The 26,153-nt window shown below is 48.1% G+C and overlaps 2 protein-coding genes across 3 annotated transcripts in view; both read left to right on the forward strand.

Annotated features, from left to right (window-relative positions):
• The window catches only part of cacna1ha (calcium channel, voltage-dependent, T type, alpha 1H subunit a), a 46,300-nt gene extending 39,473 nt beyond the window's left edge, over positions 1-6,827 (forward strand). The window contains exons 31-37 of the mRNA XM_076023577.1: positions 879-1,000; positions 1,552-1,710; positions 1,801-1,941; positions 2,930-3,137; positions 5,311-5,471; positions 5,631-5,908; positions 6,095-6,827. Of these exons, the coding sequence (XP_075879692.1) occupies positions 879-1,000; positions 1,552-1,710; positions 1,801-1,941; positions 2,930-3,137; positions 5,311-5,471; positions 5,631-5,908; positions 6,095-6,827 (1,802 nt within the window). The remainder of the gene's footprint in view (positions 1-878; positions 1,001-1,551; positions 1,711-1,800; positions 1,942-2,929; positions 3,138-5,310; positions 5,472-5,630; positions 5,909-6,094) is intronic.
• A 14,100-nt stretch (positions 6,828-20,927) lies between these two features.
• grin2aa (glutamate receptor, ionotropic, N-methyl D-aspartate 2A, a) overlaps positions 20,928-26,153 on the forward strand; it is a 129,716-nt gene continuing 124,490 nt past the window's right edge. Inside the window, exon 1 of one of the 2 annotated variants that reach the window (XM_076023870.1) lies at positions 20,928-21,047. The gene's annotated coding sequence lies outside the window, so the exon portion shown is untranslated. Of the gene's footprint in view, positions 21,048-22,130; positions 22,243-26,153 lie in introns of those variants that run through there. The other variant, XM_076023869.1, reaches the window with a different exon arrangement.

Raw genomic sequence — 26,153 nt, forward strand, 5'->3', positions numbered from 1 at the left:
GTGCGGAACGTGACTCAGAAGTCGATCAGACGTCTGACGTGCGCCGTCGCGCTGCAGCTCCGGGTATTTTCGGCTGCTGCGTCTCGAGTTGCCGTTGCGGTTTGGCAGATCTCTGTTTTTTTCAAACAAAGCTTGGAACCAAATTCAATGCAGTTGGAAATCCTGATTTTTCCCCATTGAGATTATGCCACAATTTTAAGGGACGTGCCTCCGTGAGTTGCACCCATGAGAAATATTCCAAATTTTTTGGATGTTTCATAAAAGGAAAAAAAAAACTATTATATTTTTTTTTAATTGGATGCTTGCCATTCTGTGGACCACGATATGCTGGCTAACAAGTAAAAATGTAATACCATCCCTGATGTTTTTGTGCATGCTAAGCAGAATTATCGAGGCGTCGCATCGGAACCTTCTCCGCTCGGTCACGGCCTCGTCTCCCACTTAATATTCCACCACCGGCTTCGCTCGCTCGCCCCCAAAAGCCGCACGCTTGCGGTCGGAAGCCTCTTGTTTTCCTCCCAGCGTTTGATCCGTTTGGGGGGGGGGGAGAGAGAGAGAAAGGAGAAGAAAAAGTCACGCTAATGCGACCTGCACCTGGGGAGCGCGGCGGGGGAGCTTCCGCTGCTTGTTGTGATTCAGTTAAAACGGCCCCCCCGAGGTCCTCTGCGTCTGATTGACCTTGAAGGGTGAGCCTGGGGGGGGCGGGGGCCGACACCTCCCGTCCACCAGGGGGCAGCTGGCGCTTGATGTCTGTTCAGTCCGCAGGGGTGGCGCCGTCAATTCATACACACTTTCATCCCCGTTTGTTTGTTGTTGTTTTTTTTGTGTGTCTTCATGTTGTGCTCAAACCTTCCTGTGTTGTTTGCGCGCTCCATCAGACTGCAACGTGAACAACCCCTGCGAGGGCCTGAGCCGACACGCCACCTTTGAGAACTTCGGCATGGCCTTCCTCACACTGTTCCGGGTGTCCACGGGGGACAACTGGAACGGCATCATGAAAGTACGAACAGCACAGACACACACTGACGTACAAAAAGCCTTGCGGTCGTTTTTTTTTTTTTTTTTTTTACAAAACCCTGTCGTACCCCAAACTCCCACTCAGAATTTTCTCAGACTGATCTCGCTGCGTCGTCAGGTGAGCTTTGATACAACCGTTTATTGAACATATGGAAGAACCTCAGATTGAAATTTGGAAAAAAATCCAGAAAAAAATACTTTTGCTCCTGGCTGTTTTTGTCTTGATTTAAGCTTAAAAAATAATAATGTGTGAACTCAACCATATTCTTTCGCAGCAAGAATACTTTGCGGACACATTTTGTTTTTGAACGTTCTCTCGAGAGTGATCTGCTCTGGAGACACGGCCGCCACAGCTGCACATCTGGAATAGCTCCAGTCTTTATTAGGAACGTGATTAACGATCGCAATCAAAATGAGTTTAATATGCGACAAAACCTTTAATTTCCTGAAGATTCTCCCGGCGAACGTGAACCCGAGCCATCTGAATAATACATCAAGGCTCGACCGCCCGCTCTCATCTCCCTCTCTTTTAAGGACACGTTGCGGGAGTGCCACGAAGAGGACCGCCACTGCCTCACCTACCTGCCCCTGGTGTCCCCATTGTACTTTGTCACCTTCGTGCTCATGGCCCAGTTTGTGCTGGTGAACGTGGTGGTGGCCGTCTTGATGAAACACCTGGAGGAAAGCAACAAGGTAACCTTGCGAGGGAGCGTGTTTGTTTTTTGTTTGTTTTTTTACTTTCCAGAGGCGAAACTAAATAAAGCGCGTTGTGCATTGTTGCAGGAGGCCAAAGAGGACGCGGAAATCGATGCAGAGATCGCCCTGGAGATGGCGATGGAGAGCCAGCGCAGATTGAGCACGGCGTCTAATAACAGCTCAGGGGAGGGGACGTACGTCGGACCGTGTCCACACTCCCCTGGACAGGTAGGAGGGACGTTGTGACTCGGGAACATGAAAAGTGGGAAGATTTATCTTTTTTATTTATTGATTCACATCCAGTGAGTTTTTAATTGAGACTCTCGCTTAAATTGAACCTCGATCGCAGCTGACAACAATGACGCTTCTTCTTCTGTGAAGGGACATACTTGTGTGACGCTGTCAACAAGATAGGCCGAAAAAAAGACCTATGACCTATCACCTCCTCATGATGGCGCTCTTCTGTGATTTAGAGGCCGTGACTTTGTCAATATTTCACTTGTTTTGGGGATGATTTTTAATGGGCCAATTCGTTGTGGTCTTCAAATCCTCGAACAGTAGGAGGCAGTAGTGCCCAGTGCCCTAACTTGACACCTGCCACCTCACGGCGTTGAAAGAGTCCAACCAAAAGCAAGGCAAAAAGTACTAGTTTGGAAGTTCTTACTCCCAGGACGGAAACCTGTGTTTTGTGCAGCAGGCCGTAGGCACAGTCGAAATGTAAAAACAAGAAACAGAACAAAGCAGCCTTTTGTCAAAGACAAAAACCAGGTTGAACATCCTCACCACACGGCTGTTGGTTGTGTGTCACTGATGCAGTGTCAGCACGGCCACAGTGCCATTAATATTCTTCAAACGTCGTGTCCCTCCGATGCACTTTCTGGTTTTTAATTAAAGTGCAGGTGATTGAGTGTACGAGGCAGTATTTCGTTGTGTAGCATCGCCCCCTGCTGGCTGTTTGGGTTCATTATCGAACTTGTTTTTGTTTTGTGATAATCTGCTTTCAAGTTCTGCTTGTTTTGATTGAATACATCCGGAATTTTTTTTTTTTTTTTTTTTTTAATCCCTGTTTCCGGTCTCAGCTGGTCAGGAAGTTGTGGCTGAGAGTCCATGAACCGCACCAGCGGACAGCCAACCAGCTGACTGCCGCCGCTTCGACGTTTCCGTTCGCCTCCGCGATAGCTCAGTGCCGACACGCGGTCTCTGTCTCCCCCTGCAGGACGACGAGGTGCAGTACTCAAGCCAGGACCTGCTCTCGCCCAGAAAGATGTCCGTGTCCAGGATGCACTCTCTCCCCAACGACAGCTACATGTTCCGACCCGTGCGGCCCGCCAGCGCCCCCTACCCCTTGGAGGAGGTCCATGCCAGCCCGCAGCGGCAGCAGCAGCAGCAACAGCAGCAGCAGCAGCAGCAGCAGCAGCACTCGGGTGAGAAAGCTTCGGCTTCACAGAAAGAATAGAAAAATACTGTCGAGTCAGTTCGGTTTTTAAAGAATGATAGAAGATTTTCAAGCATTTAAAGGCAAAAGGTGGAATCTATTCAGGTCAATAATACTAAACCTTGCAATTAAGTAGGTCAGTATCATCATGTTTAAAAAAAATAATATATATATATATATATATATATATATATATATATTAAAAAAAATAGTTTTACTTAAACTTGTTTTTACCACTGTTTGACAGTAAATATTTATGTTCTACAGCTAAAGGATAAATATGCCTTTCAAATGAACTCACAAAGCGCAACAAAGTTGTTGTCCTAGATGAAATATTGGCACACAATCTGCGCATTGCATGAATACATTTTTGCCTACAAAGAGACAAACAACAACAGTGCCTCGGCACAGATAATTAAAATGATGCGAACGATGATAATTAAAATGAAAACACCCTTCAAAACGACATTGAGAGCCCGACCACCACCAGCACCAGCACCTGCACCTCCACCTCCACCACCGCTGACTGACGGGCGTTGTTTCAATCCGCAGTCAGGCTCTAGCAGCGCAGCAGCAGCAGCATGTTGTGGCCAGGCTGCGGACAGGCGCTGCTCTGTCCTCAGGTACTCACTGCAGCGGATGAGCTGATCTCTGTGAAAAACTCCCCTGCAACCTTCACGCTAGCTCATCTGCTCAGCTGCGGAATGGCTGAAGCCGGTAGCCCCGGACCGCCAAGCTGCAAAGTCCAGGTGGAGAGAGAGAGAGAGAGAGAGACAGACAGAAATAAATGAAGCGTCGCAGTCTAAGCAACGCACGGGAGTTTACCCCCCCCGGCAGGAGTGACTCTGCAGCTTGGAGCGGCGCTACCGGCCGAACGCAAACTTCAACTTTAGGGACTTCCCTGCAACATTTTGAAGCCATTTTCTTCAGGGAGCAGCACGTGTGCAGGGCCGATGTGAGCGGAATGATGAGGATCCTGGTTATACTGCGATCCCGGTCACAGTGTTTGATGGTGGATTTCTATTTTTTTTCACCCTGGTAGTTACTATAGATTATCCCTCTGCCATCACAACCACATTAAAAGTGACTGAATTAAGTTCATTCTGCCTTTTCTTGCGATTGCTTCTCGTTGGTTCTGCTTTTATCTTGGACATAGATTTTTTTTTTTTTTTAAGGTTTTTATTTATATTTATTATATTTATTTCATATACCGAATCAAGCGCGGTTAATCAAAACCTTCATAAAATGTCTGAGTTAAAAAAACCAAACCAAATGAGAAGCACTGACATGAAAAGTCTTGTCTGCAGACGCGGCTGCCCTGGCGCGTCACTTTGCCGGGCGAGGTCACAAAAGTCTCAGAAACAACGCACTGAAGAGACATTGTGCATTGTGCACTCAAGTGTTATTCTGTTTATGTGACCGCAACAACAATCCACCCACACCAAATGTCCATAAGAAAAAAAACAGACAAAGAATTTTCCAGTTTCCATCTGAAACATCTTGCAAACTCCTTGTTTTTGTTGTTCGTGGATTGTTGAAGGTTTCTGATAGAATGGGAAATGTGTGTGCAACGAGTCTTCCGTGCATCTTTTTGCACTCTGAAACCGTTCTGACCTCGCCGGGACGTGGTCAGGTGACGCTGTCGGTATAACCGGGACCTCATGAGGAATGCGGCGTCAGGCAACCTGAACCCGAGAGAACAGTTTTGTTTTTTTTCCTCAAAGTGAACTTTTTGCATCATCTTCATTTGAGAAGCAACTTGTATGTTCTTATGATTAAAAAAAAAAAAAAGCACTTTATTTTGATAGTTTATTTCATTATGTAACATTTTTGATAAATTATTTACTCAAATATTTCTTCAATAAAATTGTAAACTATTATAATGTAAATTTAAATGCCTCAGTTGTCATATAAAAATATCCTATCAAAATAAAGTAACTTTTATAAGCAAAAATATTGTAAATTTATTATCAATTTCAATGATTGGAGAGCGGTTTGTGCCCTGATGTGCATGTCCCCCCCCCCCAGTTATTTTTTTTTTGTCACTGATTTCATTTCCTGCCACTGAGAAGCATGCGTCTGCGGATGCGAATGCCGCCCCGTTGCCACCGCGTCGCGTCTCCTCGCGCGCCTGACCGTGTTGCGTCTGCTGCCCCCTGCAGGCTCGGTGACCTCGGTGCACTCCCAGCCCTGTGACCGCCGCGCGCTGCTGCTGCAGGTACCCGACGTCTCCCCCGTTCACCCCAGGTCTCCTCTCAGCCTCACCCTTCCCCGCATCCCCCCGCCCGCGCCCAGCCCCTCCCCGCGGTCCCTGCGCAGACAGGTGAGGAAACCCCCCCCCCCCACACACACACACACACACTCGTCACCCCCTCCCCCACACTCAACCCCCCCCTCCCCCTCGCCTTCCTTCGCCCTATGGAGTCCGTCGACGGCCGTGCGTCGTTTTCTCATTTTCTGCTTTTGTCGTTCTCTCCCCCAGGGGGCGCTGAAGGTGGATTCTGTGGAGTGTGAGCAGCAGGAGAGGCCCCCCCCACTGGCCCCCTCGCCCCTCCCTCCGCCCCCCTCCCCGTTGCCCTCGCCCCTCCCCCCGCCGCCCCTCTCACCGTCGCTCCTCCTGCCCCCCCCTCCCTCCCCTCGGCTCCCGCTGCGGCCCCCCAGCCTGCGGAGGGCGCCCCGCCCGTCCTCCGCCGCCCTGCTGTGCGACCCGGCCGACGAGGAGGTGCGCAGCATCACCGCCTCGGCCGAGCGGAGGAGGCGGCGGGAGGAGGCGGCCGGGGGCGGGGCCTTGGCCGGGGGCGGGGCCAGGGAGCGGCCCGGCCGCAGCCACTCCCTCTCCCCCTACGCCGGCTGCCTGGACCCCCCCTCCCAACCCGCCGCCGCCTCCTCCTCCTCCTCCTCCGCCTCCCTCCCGCCGCCGCCGCTGTCGCCCCGCTCCTCGCTCAGCCTGCCGGGGGCGCCAGCGCCGCCCAAGGACGGCGCCCTCCACAGGGGCCCCAGCAGCGGCGACGGCCAGGGCTCCCCGTCGTCCCTGTGCGCCGGCCACGCCGACGACCACCGCCGCCACTCCATCGAGGTCTGCCTCCCCCAGCCCGCTGCCGCCCAGCGCTCGGAGAGGGCGGGCGGCCACCACGGCTTCCCCGTGCGGGTGCAGTCTGTGGGCGGCGGCCACAGGAAGAAGAAGATGAGCCCGCCCTGCATTTCCATCCACCCGCCCTGCGAGCGGGAGCGCCCGCAGGCCGCCTCGCCCCCCGAGCTGGCCGACACCCTGCTGAGACGCAGGACGCCGTCCTACGACCTCCTCGCCCCCGCCGACCTGTGCGCGCCCGCGCCGGCGCCCGCCGTGCTCGCGCCCTCGCCCAAGCACGCCCTGGCGCCGACCCCCACGCCCGCCCGCCCGCACACCCCCGTCGGCCCCGACGTCTTCGCCCAGCCGCCGCGGGCGCCCCTCCTCCCCAGCGCCGTGGCTTTCCCGCCGTCGCACGCCCTCGCCCCCTCCCCCGGCCGCTCCCCTCCGACGGGGGAGTGCGGGCTCCGCCCCCAGTTCACCTTTGACCAACCGCAGTCGAGGTACGTGACGGACAACGCCGACGGCACGGCCACCTGCTCCTCGCCCTTCGAGAACAGGCTGGGCGGCGGGACGGGATTCAGCGCCAAGAATCGCAGGACGGCGCAGTGAACGCGGCGCGTTGCCTTCAGGGAACGGGAAAAGTCGAACGAATCGGGCGGGAAAAAAATCCTCCGGAGAAGCTGACGGGTCCCTGCCAAGCCCAGCCCAACCCAGTCCAGCCCGGCCCAACCCAGTCCAGCCCAGCCCAGCCCAGCTCAGCCCAGCCCAGCCCAGCGCTGCGTGGCTGCTGAGGAGGAGGTGCGGAGGAGTTTACCAGGCAGTGGATTATTTTATTTCAAGCAGGATCACTGAAAGATATTAATAATTCTTTCCAGAGGGACAAAGGTACGGTTTCACCTTCTGACTCAGAGACGACGGATCCGCTGAGGCCCAAACAGTTCCCCAACTGTACATGGTGTGTTCAGGACTGACACTGTGGACGCATCAGGACTAAAGCCACCAAACTCCGTAGCCAAAGTTTCTGTTTTGTTTTTCCTTTGTTTTGTTTTGTATTATTATTATTATTACTATGAATATTATTTTCTCGTTTCTTTTTTGACACACTGTCCTCGCCCACGCGAGCCAATCAGGAAGCAGCGTCTGGCTGATGACCTCTGACCTTTTTACGGGGGGGGCGGTCTGTGAATTCGCGAGCGTGGGCGGAGTTTTGTGCGATATGCAACTTCAGGTTTTCTACAGAAGTTCTGCTCGCCCCTCCTCTTGCTCCTCGGTCACATTGATCGGAGCACAAGTTGCGAGTGTGCGTGCGTGCGTGCGTGCGAGTGTGTGTGCGTGCGAGCGTGAGTGCGTGCGAGCGTGTGTCTTGCGTTTCCTCAAGTGTAACGTCACATCCGTCGTTTTTTGGGAGTCGCTCGTGTTATACTTATGCCTGCAGATAGGGGGAGCAGGACGCCGCTGTAGTGCGTGTTTCTCTGTGTATCTGTGCAGTGTAAATAATGGAAAATACTGTATTTGGTGAGATTTAAAAAAAAAAGAAAAAAGAAGACGAAGAAGAAGAAATAGCTCTATCCATATGCACATATTTTTATAGAGATTTCAAATGTTTTTTGCACACAGATTTGAATTTCAAGTTGCTCGTTTGTTTGTTTTCTCTCCTCTTTCCCTCCGTCGTCCTCTCGTGAATGTACGTCTCTTTACAACGCTGACAGGGGGAGAGGATGGACCCCCCCTCCCCGCGCCTGGACCCCCGTTGGACAGGCTAGCTGAGGCTAAGGAGCGGGATTTTATTTTTCTACTTTGAAGATGAGAGAGAAACGAGGATTGATGCTGTGGGGGGAGGGGGGGGGGCGTTGGGGCGTGATGTGTTCCTGTCTCTTTGTCTTGGTTTTTCTCTGTTTTCTGATTTCCATGTGACAGCTTGTAGAAGTGGGCTCAGTGATGCCAGCCAAATTCTGAAACGTCAAAACGGTTTTCCTCCTCCAATTATTATTATTATTATTTTAACGATTACCAGATTTAAATATGTATTTTTTTCTCCATTGGTTTACAAACCTCTTGACCTCAGAGCTGCTCAACTTGCTCAGATTACAGCTCATCCATCTTGCCGCTCTTCATCAGGAGGTGTTTTCCGTCTCAAGTTCGCATTAATCCTCCTGCCATTCTGCTGATGACGAATGGCTGGTTAGCGACCGCTGCTAGCTGAGCTGAAAGCCCAGGGAGAAACGAGGGAGAGCCTAGCTGATGCTAAAAAAAATATATATATATATATTAGCGTGACCGCAGAAGTAGCTGTGCCTTGATGAGGACTGGATGGCATTTTTCACATTGAAAGAAGAAGAGGAAGTCGCAGCACTGAAGGCTTTTTCTCAGCGGCCAGCGTTGTTCTGCTTTGTCGCCGAGTTCAGTTTTTTGCGTAGTCTCGCGCCTACGAGCACAGCTTAGCTAGCTAGCAGCATCGGAGCTGTCCGCTTCGTCCAGTCGCTTTCCAGGCTTCGCCTCCCCTTCACCAAATGCTTTCCGCGGGCTCTTTACCAGACGGAAACACGAGGTGAATCCTAAGGATTTAGGAAACATTCCATCTGGCCATCTGCCGAGCGGAAAAACCTTTTGGAAATTGGAAACGCTCAACGTGTGCAGCATCGGCCCCCTTCAAAGCGCGCATTCACTGAGCCCGCCTTCCGCAGCTGTTTTGTAGGTCGGACTCGCTCCGGCGTCACTTTGTGTGCTGTACATCTGAAGACAACCAAACTTTACTAACTTACTAAATATGTGTAGCCAGAGTGCAATAATATTATTGATAATAATATATACTTGTGAAAAAGAAAATATAGAGAACATCCACACTGCATAGAGCAAGCCGCATCCTCGTGTTCGTACATACTGTAGAGCTACTATATATGATATAGATGCATTTTATATGACGATTGAGAGGACTTGTGTGTAGTTTTTACATGCTACTGTAGGTACTTGCCCCGTTGCCACCGTTGGTAGCAGCGGCTGCCGTCGGAAGCAGAGATTGTTTCTAGTGTCTCTTAAAAGCTCAGGCCCACCCACTGATGGTGTTCACTGTAAGCAGAAGAGGACGAAATAACCCATTTGTTGCTCCTCAGCTCTATTTTTTAACCCGGACAAACAGTTTGACGGCTTTTGTGTTGTTTTTTTGTTTTTGTTTTTTTTTAAAAATCAAACTTACCCGCGGACGAAGTCGTGCTGTCCCTCCTCTAACCGAGGCGTGAATGACAGATTAATTTCCTCTTTGGTGGATGAATGTTTTCTTCCAAGCCATACCTTTAAGTCCAGCACAGCACAATGCTTATTTATTGAACGTGCACAGGTTGTTTGTTTTTTTTCCAGCACGCGAGACACATCCTTGTAAGATACTTTCCTTTCAAAGGCAGCTGGCTGGGACAGAGCCTTTGTTTCCCCCACCCCCGCCTTTTTTTTTTTTTTTTTTTTGCATTTGACCAGCATGTAACGTGCACAACTCCTCAGTAACGAGTGGGGGGAAGAAAAAAAAAAACAAAAAACCAAAGTGCTTCGATGCTGTACCATAATCACCAACAGTGACGCTGTTTCTCATGCTTGTGCAATGGAAAAGTATATCTACTTAGATAAGTATACCCGAGCTACTTTTAAAGCGTTTTGTGATATTATTTAACTTGCATAGAGTAGATCTATAGAATGTCAAGAATACCCTTGAATTATAGTATTGAACCAGTTTTGCGAAGACGAAGAATACGTGGGCATTACATAATACATCCTGAACAGAGCGTTTGAAGGCCCAGTGTGTAATATTTGGTTGGCATCTAGTGGCGAAGAAAAGGTACTGCAATTTATGTGGACCATAATTTTTCTGATGCCCAACTCTGATCTCAACAATGACGATGTCAACAAAAATCCACATCATGGTTGCCTGTAGAAATGTTTTGGCACAATATGACATGATAATTTGGCACAATATTTCATTATCTAATTAAAATGACTTTTATCAAGCAATGAAAGCAGAGTAAATGTTTTTGAATTTCCTCCTTAAACTTAAAACACACAATCGAAATCTTTTTCTTTTTTTTTTTTACATTTCATGCCCGTAGATCCCTCTAAAAGTTGCACACTGGGCCTTTGAACTTGCACAAAACCGCGGACAAACGAGGTCCGAGCGATCGGTCAGCATCCCCCTTTTTTGGCTTTACGCCTCGCGAACGATCGTGCATGTGAACGTGAAACCCACCGTTTGTGGACGTTTTGTCGACCGCACCTTTGATCTCCGATTTGAGCGGCCAGCGGAGGGTTCCGGAACATCTCAAGATGCCGCCCGCTTCTTGTCCGCCGGCGCTCTTCTTCCAGTTCTGAGACGCCAAATGTTGAACTCTCTTGTGCACGCGGCCCTGCCCCACCCCACCCTCCACCCTCCACCCACCACCCACCTTCGGTTTCAACACCCGCACCCTCAAAACACAGCCCGCCGCACCTCCAGCCGCTTCGTTTCCCCGCATCGCGTCCTCTTCCTGTGCAGGTTGTCAGCACCAGGAAGTTCTCCCGCGGCCTCGCTGCTCCGTATCTCCGTCCCACTCTTACTCCACCTCCCTATTAATCGACACCCTTTGGTAGAGTGACTGCATATTTGTTCTCAGCCGTTTACAAATCCTTGGATCTCAGTATTTAATTAAAAAAAAAAAAAAAATCCTGTTTTTTAGGAAAACAGTTTTGACTCTTGCATGTTCTGATTAAGGAGGAGGAGGAGGAGGAGAAAGAACGCTTTTTGAGAGACTCATCTGGATGTTTTAGAGATTTTGATATTTGCATTTTCAGATGTTTCCATTTGTAGATTGACTACCTAATTGCACTGGGCTCCGATTAATTAGTATCTCAAGACGTACTGATTAAGTGACCCTATTCTTTATTGTCCGATGCAATACTGGGTGGTTCTTTGCTGTATGAGGACGGAGCTCCTCTTTATACAGTTTTATAGAGAGACGCGGAAACTCCAGCTGGTTCTGTTTTTTTGCTCCGAAGACGTTACTTCGTGTTCGAGGTGAACCTTTTTCTTTTTTTTCCTTCCTTCACTCCAGCTCCCGATACACACGGCAGAACTCTGGTACTGGTGAAACTAATTAATCGATGTATATTTTATGTAGCAGTAGCTTCAGCCCTGATGCTCTGTGACAGGCCGCGACGGTGAGAAGTTTGTGTCTTGTCCTTGGTTTCGACGCCGAGCCGGTCGGGGGCGAAGACACGGAGGGCCGTCCGCTCGACGCCAGGCTCCAGTAGAGTTCAAACTGTGATCGAACTTGACTTTGACGAATCAGAAGCCTTGTATTTTTTTTTCTTCTTTCTTTTGTTTCTTTTTCTTTTCTTTTTTTGAAAAACCCTTCAGCGATTGGCACCATCCACGCCCACTCCCCCATCCCCGAACCCCCCCAAGCCTTACGAAGGAGGGGAGGAGATGTGTTCTGTTTGTCAGCGGAGAGCCAACGTGTCTGCAATAACGGGCTCGCCATCGCCCCCCTGGGTCCGAGGGAGAGCGTCGGGGAATCTCGGGGGGAGGGGGGGAAGGTGTTTGACGGCTCGACACACGGTCGGACTCTCTTACATCGTTATCGTTGCTGATTATTGTGTGATGACCAACTGTTGTCCTGAAGGATGTTTCCCTGTCAATTAAAAAAAGAGAAATACAAGATTTTTTTTTTTTTATTCCTTCCTTGTCGTCTTCATTGTTTCAATCTGTTCACGATGGACGCTTCCCTTGCACTTCAAGTAAAGGCTTGATTTGTCCATCACTCTTGTTACAGTGTAGAACTAGGCGCGACACACCAGACCCGACCATTAATATGATCACCTGCACCGACCCTCCTCATTCTCCCAGCCACTCAAAAACGAGGCTGCTGCGGAGAATCAATCAGTTACTTGAACAGCTGAACTGAGCATTAGCTAGTAGCTCGGTTTGATGTCTCGGACGATCAGCAGCAGTATGAATGTAATAATAGCCACCATCGTCGTCATCATAATCATCATCATCACATACGTATCAAATTTGATTGGTGTCCTTTTTAGCGTGAACCCACTTTTTAAACCAAGTTTCATTGACGGAAGGATGCACATCTGTTTTTGACATGATCTATTAGCCCCGAGACAGCAACAAGCTAATATGGTCTTGATTAAACATTGGGGGTTTCGTGTTCACAAAAGCCTTCAGAAGCTGTTCTAGCTTATTTATTTATTTATTTATTTATTTATTTATTTATTTATTTATTTATTTATTTTAAACCAATTAATTCACCCAGTGTGACTCAACAACTTTCATTGGACCACTGCAGATTAAACATGCTACAGTTCAGGCTACACATGGAGCCTCCGAGTCGCTATCCCCGACAAACAGGCTCTTTATGGTTTTATACCACAGCAGCATCTCGAGCCAGAAGTTCCAGCACTCACTGTAACTAAAAATACAGGTTGCTTCACATATTCATGAAAGGTTGTGCCTCATTTAGGTTCAGACAAAAAAAAAAATAAATCTGAATGCTCATCAGTTTAATGACTTGCACCTGCTTCCTCAGTCATTTTCAAAAAGATTGCGGTGAACTCATCGTTCCTTCTTCAGGGATTTAACCCACCGAGCTACCAAGCCTTGTGACGCAAAGGGTTTGTATGTCCCAATCCAGTGATTGAGTAAAATATTGACTGGTTTTAAATTGGAATTGCAGTCGACTACTGGGAGTCAATTTGTCCTTGACTCCCAGTAGTCGTCTACTTTAAGGCTTAATGTCATCCAAACCGGACAGTTGATGTCAGATAATAAAACGGCAAATGTTGAGGTTGATGTGTCTCATTTGGGTGATTAAAATTCTAACTATTTCAAATCCGTTTTTAATTGAAAAGCACGATTTCTAAGTTAGATGTTTGGTGTTTTTTTGTTTTTTGTTTTTTTTTAGTAAATAAAGTAGATAATAAAAAAAAATAAAAAAAAGCAGCCAAAAGAACAACAACAATCAAAACACAACTTCACATCATGAGGAGAGTTTATTGATGACTCACCAACATTAACAATGGAAATGAGGGCGGAGGGAGGAAAAAAACGGCTCCTTGAAAGTAAACACGCATTACCTCGATAGTCCTGTGGGTGGCGGTAGGTTTCAACAAATCAGTTGAAGCACTGCCGTTGAGTACAAGTCAAGTACAAACGCTGATTTTAGAACAAAAATAAATTAGAGGAAAAGCTGGATGCTTGTCTTCTTGTAATTACATGGTGTGCTACTCGAGGGCAGGCGGTGAAGCACAATCAGCCAGCCTGGGTGGACCATCTACTTTACAAAACAATTGTGAATGAATGGAGGGCGTGGGGGTGTGGCGATTAAGTCACCTGTATCCCGGCGAGCATGAAGGAATGCAAGGTCAGTCACAAACACACACATACACAAAAACACAATATCATTGATGTAGTGAGAAGCCAATTCACACCTGTACACAGTGCACCTCTGATGTCAGAATAATATTAAAATGCTTGTGGGAGCATTGTTTATACAGGTTCTCAAGGGAATTCCAGCAAATAGACACGTCCCACCCCAGCAGGCTCCTGATGATGTGGCTGCTTCCAGATTGTTCAGGCGTATTGAAAGTTTTTTTGTTTGTTTTTTTAAATCATGGGATTCACAGAAAGTCTATCCGAAACTTGCTCTGATCTCAAAGTCAAGAACTGAACTGAATTTGAACCAGCAACAAAATAAGGAGGCGGGGCCTCGTTCTTGACTGATAATGGATACGAATCAATGACCACGGCGCGTTTTTTTTCACTTCCGCACCTCGACACTCGATACATGACGGTGACCTTAACCTCCGCGAGCGCGTGTGTGCGTGCGCGTTTATTGGTTCAGCGGTGTCACTTGTAATACGCTCCCGCGAGCAGCAAAGGTCAAGACGACAAATTCGCGGAAAAGAATGAAAAGAAAGAAAAACGAAAACAAAACGGCAGGACTCCCGCCCCTCCCCCCCTACCATGACACGAGCCACCGTGCCTGCTAATGGCTTTTCCCTTTAAAATGCCAATAGTTATAAAAGCTTTTGTCTGATTAATGTGTTTACGGCTGCAAATCCAATTAGAATTTATTGCCCATTTGTAACACAATCAGCCCGGGCCTGTCTGTCGGCTCTAGGCGGCGCCGCCGTTTGATGTGCTAACGGGGCCGCCGGCCGCTGCAGGTCTGCGCCTCCTCCATTCGAATTAGCCGTTCAAAGGCTGACTCCTTTTTTTTCTCCCTCCCCCAACAGACCGCCGTCGCAGCAACATCTCCCTTTTTGGCGCCGGCTCCCTCTGAAATGCTGTTTCAAATGGGCAGCCTCGCCGATCGTCTCCCGCCCGTCCCCATATGTCGCCTCACTTATCTGCTCTTCAAAGAAGTCAGTCAACGGCTAACCGACTAGCTGTCAGCCCCGGCCAGGTTTCCCATCTTTATGGGCGCCATCAAACGTCCTCTTTCAGCCTTTAATTGGATATCCGCGTTTCGCTACTCGGCCGACATCTGGTCGCGGCGCTCTTTAAAAATGTTGCTTGCTTGGATGAGGGCAAAGTGGAAAAGCTGCTTGGTCAGCTTTGCCTGTTGGTGCAGGTGTTCTGAAGCTTTGGACCTTCCCCTTGTGACATCACGAAGGGAAGTATTTTTTTTAAAAGGTAAAGAGATAAAGCAGCCCCATTGTCATATATCATGTATGTACAACAGAATTGTGGTATCGGAATAGATGTTTAGTCTTAAGGTGCAATGAAGTGCATCTCCACTTTTGGCCATCATAATTGACCGAGAGTCTGATGCAGAAACCCGTGAGAGCACGGCAGGAACTTGAATTCATTGACAGGCCGAAAACACCTCGGATGTGACTTTCTGCATAAGCGCTCATCTGTATTCTAAGGACTCGTCTTGCTCAAATGTACCTCACCTTCAGGTAGTTCTCACCTCCAGGAGCTATCAAATCTGAACAGAGTGAGAAGTGAGAAACATCAATCCTGGTTCCAGCTACAAAGTAAAATGTGAAACAGAGGGCTGAGAGACGAGGGCTGGTCCTCTCTAACTAGCCTCAGTCAGAGGAGAAGACATGAATTTGTCTCAGTGTCTCACTTGTGTGCATGCGTGGAATATTTGTTGTGCTTTAGTGTCAAGTATTCTCAGTGCCTGGGCCTCCTGCTCAAAACAATGCTGCTCTGCAGGAATGTGGAGACCATGTACTCTACTGTGTGTGTGGCTGCACATCGTAAGGATTTCTCTTTTATAAAACCAACCAAAAAAAAAAAAAAATCTTGTTGTTGTGTCAGTAAAATAAAAAAAAAACTGATTTTTTTTAAATGAAATCTCGAAATTATCTTAGTTTTTTGCAATGTTCATTTGTTTGAATGTGATTCTCTAAGTCATTTCAGCCAAGTTTAAAATGCCTATTATTATTATTATTATTATTATTATTATTATTAATATTAATATTATTATTATTATTATTATAACTAAAACTTTTTTCCATGTTGGTTAACTGTGGGGAACGTGTCCAATGGAAGAGAACGCCTGCTCAACGTGAAGACAATCAGACTGAAATTAAACCGACAACCTTCATTTAACAAATCACACAACTGCGGCTTTACTAAATTCAACACGATTAAGGAAAAGACACGGCCGGAACAGCCGCATACAGCGACCTTCATTAATTTGTTCATCCATGGGGAACAACGTCTGATGGAGGGTCCGCGCTCTGAGGTCGGAGAATGAACGGCGCTGGGATGCCGAGGAAAAGGTCAGGACTTGCGGTTTCACGTGCAACCGGTGGTGGAGTAACAGCGATGATGTCATGGCACTCGCTCAAGCGGAATCATTTTGATCCCATCGCGTATATATCTATACATATTTCCGTATTGGTAGCTAATGAGGCTTGACGGTGCCTTGTGCAGGAAAGGCTGGGAGACGTCGGAGAGCTGCGGGTGGATGCTGAACACCTGACATCTTGTACCGCCGAGCGGAACACAAAATAAGATGTTGTTCCACTCCGGTGGCTGCATTACAATGAGATTCCTAATGAGGAGCTGGATCTGATTATTTGTTGTTTTTTTTCCTCCAAGTCCATTTCAGGAGATGTTATCTCCCAAGTACGGAATAACAATCTGCGCGCATGTTGACTTCATTTCAAACCTGAAAATATAGGGGATTTGCCAAGTGAGATATCACTTTCCATTTTTGTTATTAAACTCAGTTGTTTATTTCCGTTCTCTTTTTTTTCATTTTCAAACTTTTCTCGTCAAAGTTGAGCCCTGCATGGCTGGTGGCCCTGATGAGGTTGTGGCCACCAGTTCTCAGTTCCCACCCCAAAGAGACGGCACTCTTTGGGAGTCATTCGGCACTGGGTCACCTCAGGGGTGTGTCCCAAGCCCGCTACCCTTACACTCTGATCAGCTAGGACGACTTCGCCCACTGCGCAAACATTGACCTCGTCGGGCTGGACTGGTAGCTTCATCTGCCTTCCCCTCTACAACATCAGCTGCTCACAGGTCTGTTTGTTGTTTTTCCTGCTGTTGCTTTTCATTGAATCGCGTGTGCAGGGAAAGCCTTTGACCAACTGCGATAACTATGGCCTGTAGCTTATGAGATAAAGAGAGATAAATGTGAAATAGATTTTCTTTTCTTATTTTTTTTTAACTATTATTAATACTGGGCTTGAAAAACTTGAGGAAATACTGAATTATGAAGCTCAGTTGAGGGATCAGGAAGTGTAATGGAAACCCATTGATCTCTCTTTCTGTGTGTGTGTGTGTGTGTGTGTGTGTGTGTGTGTGTGTGTGTGTGTGTGTGTGTAAGGGAGTTATTGATACGCTAGCACGCGCTTCCCTGTCTGTCTGTCTGTCTGTCTGTCTGTCCGTCCAGTACTTGTGGTTGCTCTGCCCATCCCTCTTTGATTGGGAGTGTGTCGGTGGTGTAGCTCCCCCTGGTGCCCCGTCTGTCTCACTGATTGATGACCCGCTATCCCTCATCCTCAAACATACTTTCTTTGTTTCTAAAAGAGTAAAATTCAACAGGATTATAGATTTAAAGTTGTGGTTCTGTGTCCTTTTGTTTTTAATTTTTGGCATCTATCCTCTGTATCTGTAACTGTCAAACACAAAAACAACAGAATTGTTAAGATTTGAATTCTGAAACTTGATCCCAAGTATCAATAGAAACTGTTTTTTAGTTGGTCTAAGGACTTCTGCACTTTTCATCTTCCCTTTTGTTCTAATGAAGGCCGGGTGCAACACCGTTGACCTGAAAAGCCACAGAAGGAGCTGACAAAGTTGTAGACCTGCTGCCAAAGGAGGTTGAGGTAAGGATCTGGATGGCATTCTTTCTGAAAAGACAAACAAAGAATGACACTGAAGGCTTTTTACAATGAAAATGGGTGTGCTTTCCTCCTGACCTGCAGGATATGAGGTCCCCATTGTGGCTAGCCACAAGACTGTGATGTGCATCTAATATTGTCTTTTGCACTTTTCTGAAGCCTTGAACTGAAGCCAAAGCTGGAATTCACTGAGCGTAAATATCAAAGCAATACACTTGAATGCAATAGACTGAAGGTTCGTGCAACCACCGTTCAAGTGTTGTTTCTTGGGAAAACAATGAGGGCTTTTCACCCACATGCACACATACAAAGACAAATACATATGTATATGTGTTTGGCAATCAGGCCTGAATCGCGTACAATGGGCTCAGAATAACAAACAGACCACTTGAATCTTACCTCTGTGCAAAAACTCTCATCCTGCTGATGCGTCCATAGATCAGCATCGGACTCACGGCCCTCTAGATGTTATCTGGTGAAAAAGAAAAGCCATTTGCATCGTCTCTTAAGAAGGACGAACAAGTCTCACCGCCACTGTCAATGTGATGAAATTCTCAATAGATGAAATGAGCAGAAATTACGCTGAGGCAAGCCAATCAGAACGCGGACTGCTCCGTAAAACGGAAAAATTGCGTTTACGGCGTAATGACCCTGGATATGTTGCGGACTCCCAGTGACCCTTTGGAGGAACAAGAGAGCCTCCACAGCCTCCAGCTTCCCTGACAAATAACTGAAAATGACAAACAGGTCACCGGTCAAATGTAGGCTATTGCATCCGCGTTTATGTGTCAAATCAATGCTGAAAGAGGATACAGTAGACCGTCTGACTGCAGTGAGCTGAGATGGTGGCTCGATAGCCGGCAAAAAAAAAAAAAAAAAACACTGCCCGGCGGACAGCACCGTGGGATATCAGAAAGGAAGCAGAGAGAGTGTTACTGCACTCAGAGGGTGTCGAGCTAGCAAAAGATCGGCTTTCCTTGTGTTTTATGATGTTAAATGTTGATTCTCATTGTACTTTTTTTGCAACACTATTTAATTTTAATGGGATTCTCGTTTGCATATGAAAAATTTGCTTCCCTAATGTTGCTTAGGTAATATTGTGCATTTGTAGTCTATCAATGAAATCCCCAGAAATTAAAATAGTCCCGATTTATTTGTCATATATTTGATGTCACATAGGGAATACCTTCTGTACCAAGTGACCGGCCAATTGTGGACCCCACCCTCCAGGGCCACCTTGTCTTCGTCACCTTGTCCTCATCAATCATAATCAAGGCACAACAACATTGTTTCAAGCCGGGACCTAAAACTGATTCTTTTTTTTCTTTTTCTTTTTCTTTTGCAGGAGGCTGCAAGCAGAAAGTTAAACATTCTGCGTTGTGGAGGTCTGGAGCATTTTTCTCCCAGTCATCAAACACATGAGTGAGGCAGGTCCTCTGGAGTCCTGTAAGAAAGAAGAGAGATGTACGACTAGATGAGATATGGGAGCTTTAAAACATCACCAGTGTTCTTTCTCTCATCTCCTCCAGCCTGGAGCTCCGTCACTCCACAAAGTTCTCGCTACTCACAGCTGCTCGGCCTCCTCACCGGCTGCCGCTCATGCTTCCTGTCGCGACGAATGCCTTTTGCCTTCTATCCTAATGGGGTTCATTGTAACCTGACTGGGCCTTATGGCATTTTTAATGTCAAAATGGCATTTCGTGACTTTTTTTTTTTTTTTTAATCACATGCTCTTCTCTTTTAGCTTTCGCCTATATGGTATTTGTGTGCGTGTGGGGCTCGTCCCTGTGTAGCCGGAGCCTTTTTCACTGCCTCATGCGTGGTGACAGGTCTCTTCGCCAGGTTGAAACCTAACCCCCCCTCCGCCCCCTCACATGTATCTGGACATCCCACGGCGGCGGAGGCTTTCTATAAGATGCGTCCGTGGATAGCGCGTGTGTGCGCACATGCACGAGAGCTCTGCCCCTCTCCGAGCTCGCTCCAGTCGTTTGACAGTTATTTGCTCCGTCAGGTGTGAATTGCAACTATATATCCATTTGTGAAGCCCATAATACTGCATGTACCATCCCCTCTCCCTCCCTCCCTCTCATCTGCTCTCAGCACCTCTCTCTCTCTCTCTCTCTCTCTCTCTCTCTCTCTCTCACACACACCAAAACACTCTCTTTGTCCTCGTGAGAGAGAGACTTTGTACCTTGGAGCGATGGCAAAATTCATGACATCTCCCATCACAGTTCAGACAGACAGACAGAAAGAGATAGATGGACAGACAGACAGACAGACAGACAGACATGAAATTGGGAACCTGATTAAAGGTGGCATTTGACATTTAATGTGGCATTTTCACTAGAGCCTCCTTTATGCAGAGGTGAACCTGGTTTCTCCATTCATTCTCTGAGAGGGAACTCTCAGAGAATAAAAAAAAAATGTTTATTGCATTGTAAAAACACTGTTTCTGGTCTGTTAATGTTATTATAATTTTCAACAGACTCCAGAGCAGCCTCATGTGATTTAATTAGTGAAAAACAAACAAACGAAGCAGCCTTCAGCCAACAATCTATGTATTGGGAGGTTTGAGGTGTAATTTCTTTTTTTTTTACCAAGCGATTTAGACAAGGGTGACCAAAAGTCCTCTTCCCCCGAGGAACATCCTGTTTTCACATCTCGACCTTGGCGTCTTGTTTTTTTTTTTTTGTTGTTGTTGTTATTATTATTATTTTGCTCCTTTTTATAAAGTTATAAAATAATGGAAAACACTGTTTTCTATCTATACAGATAAGGCATAGTTCAAATATATTTAAATCTTTGAGTAATGTTTGAGTATCATTTGAGTATCTCATTGCTGGGCAAAGTGCCAAGGCTTTTATTTGGTCATCAAAATATGGTCACCCCAATTTAGGCTGACAAAAATTTTCAACCAGTGTTTAATGGCTTCGATTCAGTGTTCCTTTTCTGTGTTGAAAACCAGTCTTTTTTTTTTTTTTTTTTTTTCTTTTTAGCCTTTTTTAAAACCAACTTAAACAATAGAATGCAGGTCTTTGGTGCTTCCACGTTGGCCTCCTTTTTGAAAGAAGAAGCTACGCCCATCTTTAGAAACAGTCAGTTGATCAGATTGTGATTCATCAGTTTGGGGTTGGCGTCTTTGATTTGTGCAGAGTTCATTCATGTCACTGTTACAGTAGAGTTTGACAGCCTTTGTAATGACTCGCCTGCACCACCACCACCTCCCACTGGCACAGCAAGCTAAAAAAAAAAAAAAAAAAAAAAAAAAATCAATCAATAAATTCTCCCTAATGCCATTTTGGGCAGAGCGGGGCGACAGAATCACGGGGAGGCGCGAGCAAATAATTATTTTTTTTAACGAGAGAGGAACTTGCGTCACCTGCTCGTCGGAAGCGAGCTAATTACGTCACGTGAGCAACACCTGGCCAAGCTGCTGCTGCTGCTGCTGGTGCCTCCAAAACTTCCAGAGACCGCGGAGAGAGCCGCTGAAAGGTGACTGCATTACAGAAAACACTCAATCACCGGCCGTGTTTGTTTGGCTAGTTAGCTTGAATTTGTCACGCGCTGCGCAAAAGTAGAGCGGAATATTTGCACCTTCCGCTTGTTGATAAACCGGCTTTTAGAGTTGGGTGTAACGAGGGACCAAAGGGAGTCTTCCTTTTCGTGATGGCGACAGTGGCCGGAGTGGAGTGCGATTTAAATAAATAAACAGATAATAATGATACGGGTCCGAATCGCTGGAGCCTTTGGCCAGTGCGCCCCTCGGACTGGGCTACTTCCTGGAGGAGCTGCAGCGGAGAGAGAACTATCTCTCCAGCTGCCCCCCTCTCAGCCTCTGCAGAAGCGCGCGCGTATAGACTGAATCGAGAAATCACACATGCACTCACGAACACGTGCACGAGAGAGAGAGAGAGAACGAGAGAGAGAGAGCGAGAAGGAGGGTGGGTGCGTGCGCGGGTCCCATGCGCGGTTTTTTTTTTTGGTTGCAGACTGCTGGAGCTCCCCTCCCCTCCATCACCTCGGCCACCACCACCACCAACTGTACTAGTCAATGAGCGTGTGCGTGCCTCCACCTCCTCCTCCACCCGGATCACCTCCTCCTCCTCCTGCACCCGCTGATGCTGCTGATCTCCTCCCGGCCGGGACAGGAATAACGGGATACCTCGGGCTCTAATCACGCAGAGGCGGCTTGCGAGTCCCCCCCACAATGCGCCGGGGCCAGCGGGGATTGCAGCGGGGAAGCAGCAGCAGCAGCAGCAGCACTACTGGCGGCTGGCGCGCGCGCGCACACACGATGAAGATTGGATTACAACGGCGCTGATTCTATTTCAAATTACACAGACATTTATTTTATTTTTTCTTCTTGCATCGTTCAGTCGCACCTGCGCGCTACCGATTTTTATTTTATTTATTGGGGAGGATTTCATTCATTGTTTTGTTTTAGCTATATTTCTTATCCCCCCGCACCCCCCCCCCCCCTTTTTTTTTAATCTCTAATGTTTGTTTCGGACACGGTGGGAATAACTGGGCGCCTTTTCGCGCGCGTGTGACCGGGGTTCCAGCTCCAGCGCGAGCGAGCGAGCGAGCGAGCGTTCGGAGAGGCTTGCATGGTTTCTCAGCGGAGAGGGGGGACTGTTGCAATGTCATTTCGCACCGCCGCTTCGGAGCTCCGCGGACGGGAGACGCTGTGAGTAACTACTTTGAGATCTTTCTTTGTCCACCACCAAACCCCCCCCCACCGTCGCATCTCCCAACTGAACCGGGGGCTGCGGCGGTTTTGTCTCCCCCACCTCCTCCTCATCCATCCATCCATCCATCATCTTACCCATTCATTCATCCATCCAGACATCCACCCTCCACCTCCTCCTGGAACCCAAAGTGCGGCACCCAGAACAGTGTACAGCTGTTCCTCCCCCCCCCCCCAAACCACAAAAACACCAGCAACTGCATTAAAGGTAGGCAGTGAATGAGGATGTTAGAACCCCCCCCCCTCCGCCCCCCAACACACACACACACACACACACACACACACACACACACACGCCACCAAAAAAAAAATCCTCTCCTCCAGCCTTTTGCGTCAAGACTCGTGATTTTGTCATAATTCACAAAGCTGCTGCTGCTGCAGCGAGGCTGCTTCAAAGCGCGTCTCTCTCTGTCTGACAAAATAGACTTAATTCCCCGGCGTTCTTCAAATTACATCCGAGCGCATTAGAACTGTATGCGTGCGAGGGTGGATTAATTTTTTTCTTAAAAAAAAGAAAGAAAGAAAGGTTGCCCTGATTTTCCTAGTTTGTCACGTTCACTTGCCGCCCCGCGTGCCCCCCCCCCACACCCCCCACCTCTGTTTTAGTTCAGCACGGCGAGTTTACCGCACTCGGGTGAACGACGCGCGCGCGTTCTGCGCTTTGGTGCGCGCGCGCACACACTGCGTTCTTTTTTGGCCGCGCCGCGGCTTTGGCACAACTTCCAGCCCCAGCTCTCCGTCTCGCAGCAGGACCAACAACAGTCGGTCGTGTTCGCCTTGATGAAGGTGTCGGGAGCACACGCACGCACTCGATTCTTAGATGTGCATTATAGAATAAAAAAGGAGAAAAAATAAATCCGTGCGTGGTCTCCGAGCCTCCTCCCGCAACGTGACGGAAAGTGAGCCCAACATGAAGAAGGGGGGTTGGAAAAAAAAAAAAAATCTTTTCATGCGCGGAGCGGCTCGTCAGAGTGCTGAAATCAGGCCAACCGTGCAACCAGTAGGGGTCGCACTTGCATTGTGTTGCCTCCATTGAAGTTAATGAGAGGGGGATCCGAGTGAATTTGCATCTCCTCTAACCCGCTCTGCTGTTCTCCGGGTCCAGTCACGTTGTTGAAGCGCAGTTCGTCTATCACAGGGAAGCTGCGCGTGTTTGGCGCGCGTGCGAGGTGCCAGCTGCAGCCCGTGCAGGCTGTGCAGTCCATAATTCATGACAGCAAAAAAAAGGAAATAATGCATTAACCCCAAGGATTCACATGTATGTAGACTGTAGGGTCTGAGTGCAGTTGGAATAGTGTTGGCAAGGTGTGTGTGTGTGTCTTTTTGTATGTGCTTACTTTCCTTCTAGAAAACTTGGCTATTCTTTGTAATCACAATTGCGTTAATTGTAATCTAACAATGCAGCAGCAGCAGCGGCAGCAAAAGAGGAGGTGGAGGCATCGGGAAGAATCTGTGTGAGATCTAGCGAGTTCTGCAGCAGAGACGGAACGTGACAAAATGCATTTTTCCGCTCCCCCTCTTAGACGAAGGTGTTCCCATGCAGAGGAATTCTTCATTTGGAGGCGTACATCACTTTTTTTTTTTTTTTTGTTCCATTAGGCTGCCGACCAAATGCTGAACTGCACCAGCGTTTTCCTTTTTTCCCGCCGAATCCCCGGCTAAATAATGTCTGGATCGTACTCTGTTTCATCGGTTCCCACCTCCCTTTTGTGAGAATCTCAGATATTCCACCTAGCGGCTCTAACACAAAAGAGTCAACCTGCCAAACCTGCAGCCACTCCACACCTCTTCATCCGTTTGTATGATGGCATCTCACAACTTGTAACCCGTGGCATGCCAAGAAAGCAAATTGCGTGTCCGCGCCCGTCTTGGGGAGGGCACAGCAACGGTCTTTGTGGGTCTGAGCGCGCTCGCCGGTGTTTGTAGGAGAGGTATTTGCAGCGGACGGACGCAGGGACGGAGGGACGGACGGACGGACTACATGTTGAAGCCTGAGCGGTAACAGATGATTACTTCCACTGGGCTTCTCCTGGGTGCTCATGCACACGTCAGGGCACACGGAGCAGATGGCCGAAGCCTGAGAGAGGGAGAGAGAGAGAGAGGGAGAGAGGAGGATTCAGGTTGAACGGCTGGAGCGAACGCTGATTGGGCTGGAGTTTTGTCCGGGGAAATTGAGACGGCGTTCCAGGTGGGGGTTGTTGGGACACACGATCAAGGAGTTGACCGAGACCGAGGCTTGATCCAGTAAAGTCGTTCTGACTGGGGGACCTGGTAAGATCGAGGCTCAGCTGGTACACTTCCTCAGACTCTGAGACAAACTGAGCTTTTTGTTTCATGTGTTCCCCTCCTCACCTGTGGTGGCGCTGCAGGAAGAAATACTGAAAAAGACAAGGCAATCTATGAACAAGAAACCTCACTCCTCCAATGGTCATTGCGGGGTATCTTGGCATTTTTTCACCTTGGGTAAGCCTGTGTTTACCCACAATTCTCTGCGTCATCGTCTGCTTCACACACTTGGTTGTGTTAAAGTGGACATAGACCCACATTTTTAGGTGGGTCAGGACTTGCTTCTTGATCCACATCAGGGTTCGACTGCGTTGGAGGAAGTGCAGCTAAGAAGAATACCTCTTGTTTGAATCCAGTGCCTGCTAGTCCTCTCTTTGTATGCAGATGCATGCAGACAGATCCCAACTTGAGCGGCACGTTCAAATTCATTTAATTTCTTATGTTTCCTGGAGATGGATCTCGACAAATGGCAGAATGTAATTTTCGAAAGAAAACCCTCACAAATGGAAAAGAAGCGAATGACACAGGGCCCGAGGAATGAGACTCGGTAGTTCAGGAGGATGACGGCGGAGAGGGCCGGGGGGGGGGGGAGAAAAGTGGATATGGAGAAAGCAAACGTGCGGTGTTGTAGAATTGAGTTATTTTAAATTTGGGCCAGTGTTATTATTTGGGGGGGGCAACAACAAGCTGTGCAGAGACGGGGCAAAACAAAGTGGACGAGAGCGCAGTTTTGTCTTAGGTGGCTTGGGGGTTGAAATTCATGGATCCCACCTCTCTTCCCCCAACCCCCCACCTCCCCCCGTTTGAATCAGGCAGGAGAACCTCTGTGCATTTCAATCATTTTCAGCCACTGAGACGGAAAAGGCAGAGGGAGAAGTCGGAGGCAGTACAGCGCGAAGCATGGCAGCGAGCGTCGAGTGATGCTGTCCTGGGCGAGGGAACGCAGTGGTGCGAGGTTATCAGGGCAGTCGTGACGTTCTTTAGACGCTTCGGGCCTCGCAGTTGGTGTCTGATGAGAAAGTTTTGGTTGCAGAACCGAGAGCTTAACGTCGACGTTGTCGTTCGAAGGTCCCGGATTATGCAGAAGCGGCTTGGCCAATGTTTTCTCATGTGTTTTGTTTGCACAAACCCTCTGCGATGTCACAAAGGGCGAAGGGTTTGCTCCTCCCTCTCAGTCTTCCCGACTCCCTCTTCACTTACAAACAAACCACAAATCAGCAATCTAGGCAATTTACCTTGGATGTAGTTTCCAGTTTTTGGATCTTGTGCAATTTATTTTTTTTAATAATTAATCGTGCGCAGCTGCTCCATTGGAGTCCAGGTTGTACAAATTAAATAGCAGATCTGAAAATCTCAAAAGGAAGGAAATTTAAGACCTCATGCCGACTGGCCGATTACATTGGGCAGGCCTCTCTGGTACCTGGACCAACGGTGGATGATTTAACGATGGGCCAGAGAGAAAGCGTTGCCGCGTGACGAACCCTGCGCGCGCAAGGATGTCTTATTATCTTCCTTCATTCAGACGCTACGGGGGCGGAGGCGGCATATCGTCTCGAACAGATCTG

This window comes from Nelusetta ayraudi, unplaced genomic scaffold (assembly GCF_046127955.1).
Source record: "Nelusetta ayraudi isolate G7.1 ecotype Tasmania unplaced genomic scaffold, CSIRO-AGI_Nayr_v1 ptg000016l, whole genome shotgun sequence".
Lineage (NCBI taxonomy): Eukaryota > Metazoa > Chordata > Actinopteri > Tetraodontiformes > Monacanthidae > Nelusetta > Nelusetta ayraudi.